At 39.6% G+C, this 13,978-nt stretch overlaps 1 protein-coding gene across 3 annotated transcripts in view; it reads left to right on the plus strand.

Moving 5' to 3' along the window:
- Positions 1 to 13,978, plus strand: part of ADGRL2 (adhesion G protein-coupled receptor L2) — a 129,685-nt gene that overhangs the window by 80,044 nt on the left and 35,663 nt on the right. For all 3 annotated transcript variants that reach the window (XM_035903912.1, XM_035903913.1, XM_009648434.2), the window contains exons 4-5: positions 4,796 to 5,596; positions 13,333 to 13,629. In XM_035903912.1, the coding sequence (XP_035759805.1) occupies positions 4,796 to 5,596; positions 13,333 to 13,629 (1,098 nt within the window). The remainder of the gene's footprint in view (positions 1 to 4,795; positions 5,597 to 13,332; positions 13,630 to 13,978) is intronic.

Raw genomic sequence — 13,978 nt, forward strand, 5'->3', positions numbered from 1 at the left:
TTGCAGTGACTTCTCCCTCGTCCCGTAACTCACCAGAGAAATAGCTGTGTTTGCAATGGAATTTGAGCAGTGCACTGATCGTTCCCTTAAGTTATTATTAAGCGTGAATTTCTTGATCTGCAGTAATCCTTAACCAAAGTCACATTTTCTGTTGGTACAGGAAACAGGCCAAGTCTGAGATGCAAAAACACTGTGGTGACAGTATATATCTAAAAAGGAAGGAAATGAGTTCTGGCATAAGCAAAGCTATGTCAAAACTGTCCATACTGTTTACTGCACAATTTTAAAATTTAGACTTCCTAAACCGAAATACTACTCTGTACTGCTTCACCACATTGAACCTTCACTGTTGTTAAAGGCCAAACACAGATCATCTGTTTTTTCTTCATTTCTGCTGTGTCATTGTGAAATGGTTGCTTGCTGATTTTTTTTTCTGTACCATTTGTAGGATTGGAAGCCTACTGCATACAGTGATCCCTAGTACCATTCCTCCTGTGTGTAGTACCGGTGGCTTGTTGTAACCGTTCTTCTCGTGCCACTTTTGAGGAGTGATGTCTTACCCCAATCTAACCAAAGTTTTGTTCCACAAAGATCACTTTTACTTTAGCGCTATTTTCATTCCCAAATTCTCAGAAAGAGGGCAGTGCATCTGATTCCAAACCATGAGGTCAGTCAAATGACAAGAGGTTACGTTTCCAGTTCCAGTAGGCTAGCTCATAGAGAAAAAGTGTAATGCACATAATGTTCAAACATAATTTTTTATGCTGTTTTAGGAAGAGAAGTGTGGATATGTTCTACCGATTGGGTATTGCTATCTACAGGAATCTTTTTCTTTTCCAGTTTTCAGAAGTATAGTGCCACAGCGCGGCCTACCCTGTTCTCTAACGTGTAGTTACTCTACTTTTAAAATGTTTGGTTTTGTTTACTGTCAATTGCATTGGCCTATCCCTTGAATTGTGTAATTCTGTGTCTATCGTAACTCAGGATTCTGGATACTTCTTGTCTTTCAAAGTCTATAGGTTTTGGAGTTTGTCAACTGCAGCATGTACAGCGATGACACTATGCCCAATTCCAGAACCGTAAGAGGCATCACCTGTCGTTACCAGCAGTCATCAAAAAGATTGCCAGTCACTAAAATCGGTTTTGAAGTTTTATTTCAAGCCACGTTTTGCTTCAGTAGCAGTTTTGATTGTTGACCATCTTTCTTCCCTGACCCACAAAGCCTATCTTGGTAGTTTTCCAAGTCTCTTTTTTTGATGCCTGATAAACTCCAATTTTTTTTCTCCCTTACTCGTTCCAGTGCTCCATGTCTAAACATGCGGAATGACTGAAATCATTAGGTTTGCAAAAAGCAGCTGTCCCACCATAAGAGACTTCTTAGGAAGGTGGGATAGGCTTCTGTGGGTCTAGGAAGGGAGCTTTTTAGTGATCACAGCACTTCTAACCAAAGTTCATTTATGGTTCTTACTTCTTCTGAACTTCAGTGACTGCAAGACTGCAAAATTTGCTGTGTCTTACTGTGGCACCTTTCAGGCCATGAGAGTTCACAAATTGCAGTCGTACCTGGTTTTGTGGTGAAAGTTGGGACTTCTTACACACTGGAGTTGGTGTCACCCTTGTACAAAACGCAGTTTATGAGCTCCTCTATGTCTTGCTGGCCTCCAGAAATACATAGCTGCCTTGTTGATTATACATATTGATTGAGCTTTCTCTGGGTTCTGTATTCATTGCCCTCATAAGAAAGTACTTAATGAAAAGCTTCCTTTTTTGCATCTCAAAAGTGTAGACCTGATGCTGATGGTTTTTTAACCCTCTTCAGTAAAAGAAAAAAACCCAACTGTTGAGATACTTGGTTGGATCTCCAATAAAACTAAAATTCTAGACAAATTTGATAGGCATTGCTTTGTCCTAAAATAAGAGTATTATTGATTAAATTACAAAGAAACTGAGAGTATCATACTTGACATTTCTCTCAATTATGCTGCACAATGTATGTTGACACTTCGACTGAATAACAGAAGTCAGCCCTTTTATGAAGAAGAACATCAAAAGTACCATTTTGTACATCTGTGCATTTTTATTTTAAGCCTTTTTTGGACTCAGGAATTCAATAGAAAACGTTTTAAAGTGTTTTATTCTCTCTCTCTCTGTATTGATTGGACTTTGCAGCATTTGTTTATTTCAATAAGCCCATCTGTCCCTGAAAAATGTACAGCTGTACACCAATGCACGCAGAGCAGACATGCCAGTAATGATTTTAGTTATCCCTGTCTCTTTCCCCCTCTCCTATTACTGATTCTAAGCAGGTACAGTATCAATATTGCTCTTTGGCAAGGAATAAACTCATGCATAAAAGTTCACAAACAGAATCATCTCAAAGTCATTAACACTGATTGTGTAACCCAGGAATTCACCTCAGAATACATCTTCTGTTTACTTGGATAACTCAGAATTACAAATTGGAGAAAAACAACTATTTTACCTAAAGATGTATAAATGAACAAAGGCTAGGAAAACCACTGCTCATTTTTGAGAATATTAGCCCCCTCCCACTCCCCCGTAAAGTTTTGGAATTGTTTCCTGAAGAAAGACTAGATCGGCTCAGCCAATACCATCCTCTCAAAATAATCATACGTAATTTTGTTAAATGAAACTGAAAGTCCAAAACTTCGTCTGAAACATACAAATACATTCTTCAGGATAATACCGTAATACTGAAAACGTAATAGCTGTGCAAATAGTTTTGCTACACTTCCTTGGTATCAGCAGCTACGCTTACACAGATTGGTACATCTGTCATTTTCCAGGTCATTTTATGAAACTGAGGGAGCGTACTTCAAAGGCTACTGAGTATATGAAATAGATTTTATTGCAAATAATTATCGGAAAGCTATTTACTAGCTGGACTTCAGCTATACGTCTTCCTGTAATGTGTTCCTTAAAACTTCCCTGGGGAAAAATTGCTATAGTAATATAACTTTGTTAATCGGGTTCGTTTTATATTTTCCGTGTATGGTGGTGGGATGGATATTTGTTTTAAACACTTTAGTATGACTGTCCTTGCATACTAGCTTGCTGTTTCGGGCTTAATCGATGATGCTGGAGAATTATCTTAATGAGCTAAATGTTAATTTTTTCTTCTCTTTTCCTCTTGCTTACTGTGCTTTTGCTTCTTTTTTCTAGATGTTTTTGCTTATTCCTTCTAGTCTGATTTTCCAGTTGTAGACTAAGAAGTGGCAAAAGTTCTCAAGATTAACATTCAGGAAAAAAAAATAAAGCCTAAGGAGAGCTAAAGGGTGCAAGCTGCTTTCTTTACAAGAAAGAAAAGCAGAGGGATGTCTGGGGCAAAGATGGGGGAAGGTTTAATAAGCACACATACAAACCTATATAATTAATATACTGCATTTTGGATTTATAATTATCTAATTAATATAATATGTATATGTGCACTCGCACATATATGATAAATTAATGTGTCACTTAAAAACCAACTTGACGGCATTATGCTTTGAGAAGAAGAAGAGTATGTATAGCATGCATTAGTAAAGTCATTCATTATTTATTCAGGTTCACTAAGTGAAACTACATGCCAACATATCTGTATTGCCTCCTTAATCTACTAAAATGATTGATCCATGTTCACTTGTGTAACCGTAGAATCTCTCTCCTGCTAGGTTTTCCTGTTGTCTGTTTCTCTTTATCCAATATAGTGCAGTTCTTATTCTCCCTATATTTAGCGTCTGTTACTAATTTAATCTTTAGATTAATAGTCAATTTATGTTAATCTTCTTTCTTTTTTCCTTGCACTTTTTTATTTTTCTTCCGATGCTTAAAATAGAAGTGGAGCAAAAAGGTAAATAACGTATACAGTCCAAACCCCAGCTCCTTGTTATGTGCCTTATGGATGTTAACCTCTTCCCTTCCCCTCCCCACAACACTCTTATATTATGATAATCAGCAGGATCTCATAAGTACACCTCATAAAGAAGTCGACTGTTTGCAATAAAGTGACTTGGCTGCTTAAAGTAGGTGGCGGGGTATAGTGTCTGAAATACTTGGGCTGGAGGGAAGACTCCCTTGCTTTTTTCTCTCCCTTTCTCTTTGTCTTTCTTTCCCTCTCTTTCTCTCACCCTTGGGTAAATTCTTGTTAATCAAGTGTCATCTTGCCTGGCTTCCAGAACCCTCTCCATAGCATGCCATGGTTACAGGGTTTCCTGGTCTGTTTCATTCATTGCTTTGGTTGTGTTTTGTTTTCTCTGCTCCTAATTGCTTTTTCTATATACCTGATGATTTGTTTTGTTCCTTTATTTTTAATCGAGGCACCTCCTTTTTCAGCCTCACCACTTCTTAAAGTTCTAAACAAGTCGATGTGATTTTTTTTTTTTTTGGACTGAAATGACCTAGCGCACTGCTGCACACCAGTTAAAAGCTCTGGAGCGTTAATGCGTACTCACTAAAAGTCTAAGACAAAAATGCAAGAGTAGCTCTACATTTTCAGCTGTCTGTGTATGCCATTGAGCCTTGGTCTGTACTAGTGAAAACAGTTCCCATCCACTTTCCATACTGGTACAGCAAGAACATGGTAACTTTAAGAAAAGTGGATGATAAAGGGTGATAATTGCATTAATTATAACATAAGGTATAATCTAGTGCCAATTAAATTGATTTTTTTTCTTCCTGACACAGTCATTATGATTTACCTACCTTTTTTTTTCTTTTATTTTTTTTATCTTTTTATTATGAGACAGTCTTAATTTGATGTAATTCTTGTCTTACTTCTCTCTGTGACTGTTAGTTTTTGTTTGCCCGGGGACGTTGAAAGCAATTGTGGACTCACCGTATTTATATGAAGCTGAACAAAAAGCAGGTGCTTGGTGCAAAGATCCTCTCCAGGCTGCAGATAAAATATACTTCATGCCATGGACTCCATATCGCACCGATACTTTGATAGAATATGCTTCTTTAGAGGACTTCCAAAACGGACGCCAGCAGACGACGTATAAACTCCCCAATCGAGTGGATGGTACTGGATTTGTAGTGTATGATGGCGCTGTCTTTTTTAACAAGGAAAGAACTAGGAACATAGTAAAATTCGACTTGAGGACTAGAATTAAGAGTGGAGAGGCCATAATCAATTATGCTAATTACCATGACACCTCCCCATACCGATGGGGAGGAAAGACTGATATTGACTTGGCAGTTGATGAAAATGGCTTATGGGTAATTTATGCTACGGAGCAAAACAACGGGATGATAGTAATTAGCCAGCTGAACCCCTACACCCTACGTTTCGAAGCCACCTGGGAAACGACGTATGACAAACGGGCAGCATCCAATGCTTTCATGATATGTGGCGTCCTGTACGTGGTGCGGTCGGTGTATCAGGACAATGAGAGCGAGACGGGCAAGAACGCCATCGATTACATCTACAACACCAGGTTAAGCAGAGGCGAGCACGTGGACGTTCCTTTCCCCAACCAGTACCAGTACATCGCCGCAGTGGATTACAACCCCAGAGACAACCAACTGTACGTGTGGAATAACAACTTCATTCTGAGATACTCTTTGGAGTTTGGCCCACCTGATCCTGCCCAAGGTACGAATGTGGTTTTTCTCATTTTTAATCTCTTTGTACTTCCATTCAGATAACCATGTTACGATACCTTTGGTCTTAGACCTAGCTCTTGGCAGAAAGGCAAGGAAGGGTTGTTTGCACTGTGCTGAGCGGTACGTCGGTGCAAGGCAAATTTGCAGCACCTGTGAAGGGAGAGAGAATTACTTCCTTTGGTTTACAGGCTTGTACTTTTCTTCTTTTCTCTGTGTTTGAGAATGAGTTGGGGAGCTGTTTATTTACTATGTACCGTCAGTCGTTTCGACTTTCTATAGCTAAAGTAAGTTCATTCACGCTGAGCCAGAAGCCTGTTCCCGTCCGCTTGGTGTTACCTGACTTCCGAATCGATTACAACATACATGCAGACCTTTTAACTGCCTGGCGCCAGCAGCTGAGAGTGGTGTGTGCTGGGAGGTCCCAGAGGAGATGTATGGGGTTAATGTGCGATACCAAGCATAAATATTTTTTCCGCAGCCCTGTTCTCTCCGTTTCTAATGCTGGGTTAGACAAGATTATCCGACCTCTTTTTAGCAGGTTTCTCGGTAAGTCCATTACAATTTCAATTCAGCTCACTTGAAGTTAGAACAACTGCCTGAAAGGAAGGACACTAACTGCCAAAAAGGAAAGAAAACCGGAGGTCTTTAGGTCTCAGAAATCCCTAAAAATGACAGGAAAAGGCACAGCCACATATTAACATCTGCAGGGGAGAGTAAATATCAAGAGAAATGCTCCGTGGCAGAAGATACATGCAGCAAGGAACAGAATGTTGATAAGCTGCTTTAAGTGATGAAGGTAACACTTCACTTCTCTCATCTAACTGGTATGCATGTTTAGCAGCCGTTTTTTCTACTTCAAAAAAGCAGTAATAATGGCTTCTCCATGTGAAAAGTAGCTATCCTGCTTCAGCGAAGCGGATTCATGCACAGCAGTGCAAACCACATAGTGTGCACACGACTGTATCAACACGCGTATAGCTTTTCCTAGGTACACAAGTACGTAAGACGCAGCAGAACAAGGCAGTTTAAAACCAATGCATTAGTGATCTCCAGAGCCTAGTAAGAAATCTGCCCAATCTGTCTCCTGTCTCTCCTGGCCATACATGGCCAGGCTCAGGCAGGTTCCAGGTGTTTGGGGGCTGAGCTCCGGCGGCGAGGGCAGCCATCCTGGAAGCTTTGCTCTCTGTACATCAAGCTAGTCCGTTCCTGAGGCAGTCTTTGGGGCTGTTCTTAGCAGAGACATACCCACCCATGTAATTAGAAAAAATTTATAGCTTTCATTTTCATACTTTCTCATGCATGTCACTTTTCATTCGGTTAAACTGAGATGAAGATGAATTTTAAATTCTCCAAAGCTTTAAGAGTAAGAGGAGAAAATGGAGGTGCAGGCTCTAAGCAGCTTTTGCAGTCCAGGCAGCTGCCATGAATGTGGCAAAAGCTAATCTTTAAATCATTGCATTGAGGGACAAGTGTTAAGGAAGAGCAGGGAGCAAAGAAAAAGCTTTGTGGAATCCTTCATTTGCTTTAATAAACCACCAAAGGTCTCCAATAGGACATTTCATAATGTTTTTATTATGGGAGAGCCTCCAAGATCCTAAGATACAGTACATGCGCTGACCACAACCCATCTAATATCAGAAAGAGACCTGGGCATCTGCCAGCACCCCTTCGTGTTCCTGGGTTCCTTGCTGGCATGCAATGCAGGGGGAGAAACAGTTCAGTCCAACCAGACCTAGGCGAAAAGGGGTCCGGGGCACCCTGCAGGGTGCTTGCCCGTCTGTGCTCTTTGCCCATTCACCCATGAAGACAGAGAAGGAATATTTTCATGAGTTTGGGTTTTAAATGCGTTATGACATCAGTAAATCTATTTTGCTTATGGCCTTTTTAAAACATCGAAACCGTATGAAGACACTAAGCTTATTTGAATATGGGATGCATATATTCACAAACGGTATTTTTTCCTTACATAAAGTCAATATCCAATATTTTAATTTTGTACGGATCTGTACATAACAGATCTAAGAATATGTTTCAGTTCATTTCCTCTTTTGCCTAAGCCAATTGCCTGTAGTTAAAGACTACTAAATTAAAGGAAAAATTATCTAATATGATTGTCCTTGAGATGTACTGCTATAAAGCCAGGAAGACATTCTGTACAGTTTCTAACTCTATTTGTATTATATTCTCAGTTCCTCTTTGTTTCAGCATAAAGTCTGTATAAATTGGAAGATCAGTCCTTCCATTATTACACAGTTAAAGGATCTACATGTGTAATACACATTTGGATTCTTTTATCTCACATGGAATTAGATCAGATTTTCAGCACATTTGATGAAGGGCATTTTTGTGTTTCTTTTGTTCTGGTTTGGGTTTTTTGTGGTTGACTCAGGTTTCTTAATCATCTACTCAAAGGCATAGGTGTTAGGATAACATTCTTTAAGTCACCTAACACAAGAACCTTCTTTCAGTGTCTTTTGCAATGGTACTTTAATATCAAGTATTTAATGGTGTCACCAGGTCAGTGCCTCAAAATTGGAAGTCGTGGCCTTTTCTGTTCGAATGGTTAACTTGGGGCCATTGTGGGAAACACCGCAATCTGTGTTCCCTCTGTTGCCGTGGGAGCAATAATGATATATAGACACACACTGATTCTTGTTTTTTTCCCCATCTATCTGTCTTGGCTATCACTTCTTGTCTACACCAGAACTTCCAACTACTGAGTGCTTCAAAAACTAGTCTTTCTTCCTACATGAAAGATGAATTTGTCACATTTGAGTCACAGTTTTGAGCTCAAGGGTTTACATTTGCTCCCAGGGCTAAAATCTTGGACTCATCCATGACCCCAAACCTGCCTTTTTTCTCTCTGTTGTTTCTTTCATTTTTAAATCTGCCTGTTGATACCTCTGAAATACCACTGTAATTAACCTAATGGTGACCTTGCCCTTGCTGGAAACCTACACCATTTTCTCCTCTTGCAACTGTCCATGATATGTGCTCGCTGTATCCTTATTTTCTTAATCTTCAAGAGGACTCTTCAGATTTCTAAAACTGTGGATGCTGCAGCCAGGCTCCTGTTTTACCCCGACGATGGGGTCTGCTGCCCTTAGAACTCCCCCCTTAACCTCATTCTTCATGTGTTGTTTTTTCTTCTCTCTTCTCATGGGAATTTTAGTACATTGATGTAGAAATGGTTTTCAGAGCTACAGCTGACAAGTACCACTCAGATATTGCAGAACAGCACATTTTCTAAGGTCAAGTGTAAGAATTAAATTTAAAAATCAAAACCTTAATTTAGAAAAAAAAATAATAATATAACAGGCCCTGCAGAAAGCCATTATGGAAAATTCAAAACAAACCAGAGGTTTTACATCCTTGGTAAATTTGGTGGATGTGTCCTGTTACATTCTTTTTAAAGGAGGTATCCAAGGGACCAAATGAATCCTCGCTGAAATAGAAATTTTTGAAGGAATTTTAATTTGAAAGATCAGGAAGAATGAAGGGCATTTTCCCCCTAAAAAGTGAATATGAGCATTACATTGTAAGGTTTCCTTGGTAACAAAAAGAAGATAAATCCTTTTGTTCTGTGTTAGTGCATTAGGGAGAGATTTCATCCACACATCCCAATTTGCACTAACTGTGCAAACTGTTCAAACTGAAGTTGTCTCCCCTTTTGTACCATGATACCCATCATTAAGTTATATTGGATCACTGCAGGAAAATATGGATGTTGTGAGTGTGGACAGGACAGAAACTCGGAGAATACTATCACCAAGGGCTTGAAATAATAGGAAATTAGTGCAACTAAATCTATAACATCAGGAATCTACGACAAAGTCATGCAGCAAATCGTTAAGTAAATTAGATCTTTACTATTACATCAAATCGGATATACTACAGATTGATTAAAGAGTGGTTGTACAGGTAAAGACAACATAATGGGGACCAGATAGCACATTTCTTGATCATAGCTATTTTGCTAATTGTGTGGTGTATTTGTTATCATTTTCAGGGTATAAATTTATAAATGGCTGTGTAAACATTTCGCTTTCAGCTAAAGGAGATTTGGCAGGGTCAATAGAGTACTGGCTAGCATAATAGCTGGAACCTATAGGTAATTAGGTGGGTCTTAGTGACTTCCCTGCTATTCACTGAAGCGTGAAAACAGGCACACAGCGGTAATAAGCAGAAGGCAGGGAAATCTGGATTTGCACAGGTTTCTGATCTCCGTTGCTTTACACGGCAGCTCAGTGTATGGCACCTTTTGAAAGCGAAGGCGGGCTCATAGATTTTCATGTGTCCGAATACATTGAAATACCTGACCTGTAACTGCAAACTGAAAAATCCATGCAGCTGATTTCTAAAATTACCTAGATGCCGGAGATGAAAATGGAACCATTAGTATTTTCAGAAGTGGCTCATCAGCTGGGCGTTTCAACACTATTTTAAATCTAAGGTCAGAGTTGTATTTTGGGTGGGGATTTTGTTCTTTTGGCTTGGTTTGTTTTTCTTTAAAACATATTTTATACCTGCTTAAAATAGAAACCTGTTGGCAAAGAATACTAGATAGCTTGTGTGCCTTAAAATCTACTCTTTGCTGTCAGTTGGGGAAACAAATTTACTATTCTCCTGCTGTCCTAGGCAATTGTGTTATGTTTTTTATAGACATCACACTGTTAAACAGGTGTTAAGATTTACTCCAGTGGTGTCTTCATTTTTAGAAACAGATAGTATGCATAACTCTTTAAATCAGCTGTTAGGAACTGCATGAAACAAATGTAAATTAATTACCCTCAACTTGTGTCTTTGGATTTACTTCCTATTGCTCTTTTCTTACTTTTTTTTTTTTTAATTTTACAAAGACTGTCTTCAGCTGATAATGAGACACAGCTATCCTTAAAAAAAGGAATAAGGCAGAAGAGGTTTTGGCTTTCTCTTCGGCACATCAAGTCAAGTCAAAAAGTCCAAAAGAGAATCTGACGTTGTAAAAGTGGATTTTTTGACATTGGACAAAAATGACTTCTCTTCAGCCTTGTAGAGGCTCACCCCTGCTGCTTGAAGCGATAGGTTAATAACCTCGACGTGGAGTTTGTTCTTCTTCTTAGTTGCGGCGTATTAATCATCGCTGCCATTATCTTACATTGGCCAAGGGCTCCGCAAGACAGTGCATGGGAGCTGGTGGTTGCCATCAGCCTCAGCTTTCAGAACGAGATGCATCAGGTGGTGGCAGCTATCATGTGTCTTCTTGCAGCTCAGGAGAATGGTCTTGCAGATTATGTTACCCAACAGGTCATTAAAAACAAAATGATCTGTCTTCTAAAAGCTAGATGTATTCCTTCAAGTGATGTGTTCGGTCCTTTCTTATTTTTTCAACCTTCTTCTTCCCCAGACTTCCAGCACTGGCTGAAGTTCCCTGGTACATTCTTAAATATACTGACTTCTCCTTTTTTTAAATTGAATTCAAGAGAAGACCTCTTAGAAAGGATCTGTATTTTTTCAGTTTTGTGAGAGAGGTGGTTTGAAATCCTTCTCCTAAAATGTGAGGTTCTAAATACATTTCTAAAGTCTGTACTACTACTAAGCTATGCAGGTCATTTTTGAATCATAGGTGATACGCTTTGAAATTGATTTTAATGGATAACATTAAAATTGTTCTACCTAAAGTTGCGTGACGACAGCAGGATACTTCAGCTCAGGGTGCAGCACAAAATATGTTCTGAAAATTGTTACCTCGCTGCTGAACTTCGGAGAGTTGTTATGAATTCTTACAGTGATATTTTGCTCCTGAGACAAAGCTATCCTAAACATTATAGGTTTTGAGTAGTAATTGCAATAATGCTAATACACATTTCAGTGATTAAATACGTACTAATTAGCACAACGTGTTAGGGGATGGATAGTAATAATTGGTTGTCCCCTGCATCATTCTCCGTCCCCACCAGTTCCCCGTTCCCCAGGACCTGATTCAGCAGGCGTTGCCTGACACTTCTGCAAGTGATTGCAAATGCTTTTGACAAATGTTAATTGGGAAAGCACGAGAAGGCTGGATGCCTTGTAATCGAAAGATTACAGCAGTTTCACAAGATGTCAGGCAAGCACTTGCAGAACAGATCCGGGGATTTCAATAGGTTTCGTAGTAGCTGGCTACGCCACGAGTTCAGCGCAATTCCACAGGCTGGATTCAAGCAGCCAGGAATGAGGCTGAGGAGAAGAGAGCCTCTGAAGGATTTTCTCATTTGTGAGCAAGAGAGGGATGAAAAGCACATCTTTGCATTTAGTCTTGAAAAACAGATTGTGATGTTCAAAAACTCCACTCTAAATTCATATGAAAATAAAAAGATAAATTCGTATTTGAGACTCCTAATATAACTGAAATATAATTGAAAAAGGATTTGGAAATAATCGTTATCTGCCAAACTACTGAAAGTTAATCTTATTCAAAACACTAACGTAAAAAACATCTGCTGAAAGAAAGCGAGGCAGCTCTCCTCTTGTTTTTTTGTTTATGATTTAATTTAGAGAAGTTGCATTGTCCAGCAAGCCAGAGTTCAAGGGCCTAGCAGAAGAAGAAAAAAAGAAAGAAAAAAGCCTCTTTATCCACTGAAGTTAATCCCAAAATTAGCTTCATTTATTTCTGTATCAGTTAGGATTTAAAAAATGCTTGATATGAGCTTATTTCTTCTCAGCACAAGGATCTGTGCTGTTACTTGCCAATAAAGCACCATAAACACTAATGAAGATTTGGAAATAATTAATGATAACTGCTTCAGTTGCGCTGCTCACTTGCATCGTTTCAGCCATCGCTCGATATGCATTTGAAGGTGATGAACGGGAATTCCGGACCGTTATCTCCGCTAGCATTAACTAGTATTATCTCTCCAAAGCCTCCAAACCGTGGCAGAGCCAGGGCGATGCCTTCCCGGCGTGGGTCAGCGGACTGAGCAGCTGCGAGTCCCGGGCAGAGGTGATTTGGCCTGAGCCCATCCTAGTGTTCCGTAAAAGATTAAACTAGGCACTTGCCACTGGCTTGAACGACTTGTGGCTTCATACCTGCTTTATCAAAAAAAGGATGTTAAGGCCCGAAATGTTCAAACACGAGAACACCACGTACGTGGTAGGCGCTGCTTCTGTTCGGAGCTAATCGGGCATGCTGCAGCGCTCTCAAGCAGAATGACTGCCGGGTAGGAAGATGTTATCGTAATTATTTTCCTGGAAGGTGTGTAGTGGGTGACTTGAAGTTTTGGGGTCTGGTTTTTTTTTTTTTTAAAATGGTCTTGTTAGTTACAGCCCACTGCCTTTGTTGTTAAAGCTGGACTGCATTGTTCATGGCACGCTGATTCCAATGATTCTGTCTATTGTGTGCTTCCTTCTGCAAAAGTGATTAAGTGATCTTTAATTGCTTTGAGCGGGTTTGTTATGTCCTCATAACTCACCAGTACTGCCTTTCAGCCTTTAGAAATTTAACTATCCATTTTTATTATCTGGGAGAGTTTATTTGCAGAATGTGCTGAAACATCATACTGGTATGAACTGGGATTTAAAAAAAAAAAAAATATCAGTCAAAGTTACATCTTAAGCACCCAGAATAGCAATAAGAGTAATATTAAGATAAAGGAAAGGAGACACCAGAGAATCCTTTAAAACTACATAAATAACATTTAAAGAACTTTTTTTTTTAATAATTCTGAAGTCATTTACTTCATTATTACTCTCGTTTTCTCTGTGCAGTGCCTACCACAGCAGTGACGATAACTTCTTCAGCAGAGCTATACAAAACCACAGTGTCAACCACTAGCACTACACCACAGAAAGGCCCCATAAGCACAACGTTAGCTGGAGGAACGAAAGAAGGAAGCAGAGGACCCAAGCCACCGCCACCCGTTTCCACCACCAAAATTCCTCCTGTGACAAGTTTTTTCCCTTTGCCAGAGAGATTCTGTGAACCGACTGAGGCCAGGGGGATTAGCTGGCCTCAGACACAAAGGGGAATGATGGTTGAGCGCCCTTGCCCCAAAGGAACACGAGGTATTGCCTTTAAAAATATATTTTGATTTCAAGCAGACATTTCAAAAGCAATGTGCCGTGCTTTCATGGTGAATTTTTTTTGGATCTCAAACTGTCTGTCACATTATGCTTTGTTACTTGGAGAATGCCGTATCTACAGGCAATGGTCAAGTTTTAATCTGCAAATGGCATTTGAGCGTAGCTGCAGAATTACCTTGCGCATGCGCTTTTGGGAATCCAGGTCAAATTTTAGGGCTTTGCTTGAGGACTGTTGTGAAATATGCTTACAGCTGCTTTTCTCATTATGAGCTCCCCTCTGGATTAGCTCCAGGAAAAATCAAGGGCTTTTTGTTTGTTTGCAGAAAACGTC

This window comes from Egretta garzetta, unplaced genomic scaffold, assembly GCF_000687185.1.
Source record: "Egretta garzetta isolate BGI_Z169 unplaced genomic scaffold, ASM68718v1 scaffold31, whole genome shotgun sequence".
NCBI classification, from domain to species: domain Eukaryota; kingdom Metazoa; phylum Chordata; class Aves; order Pelecaniformes; family Ardeidae; genus Egretta; species Egretta garzetta.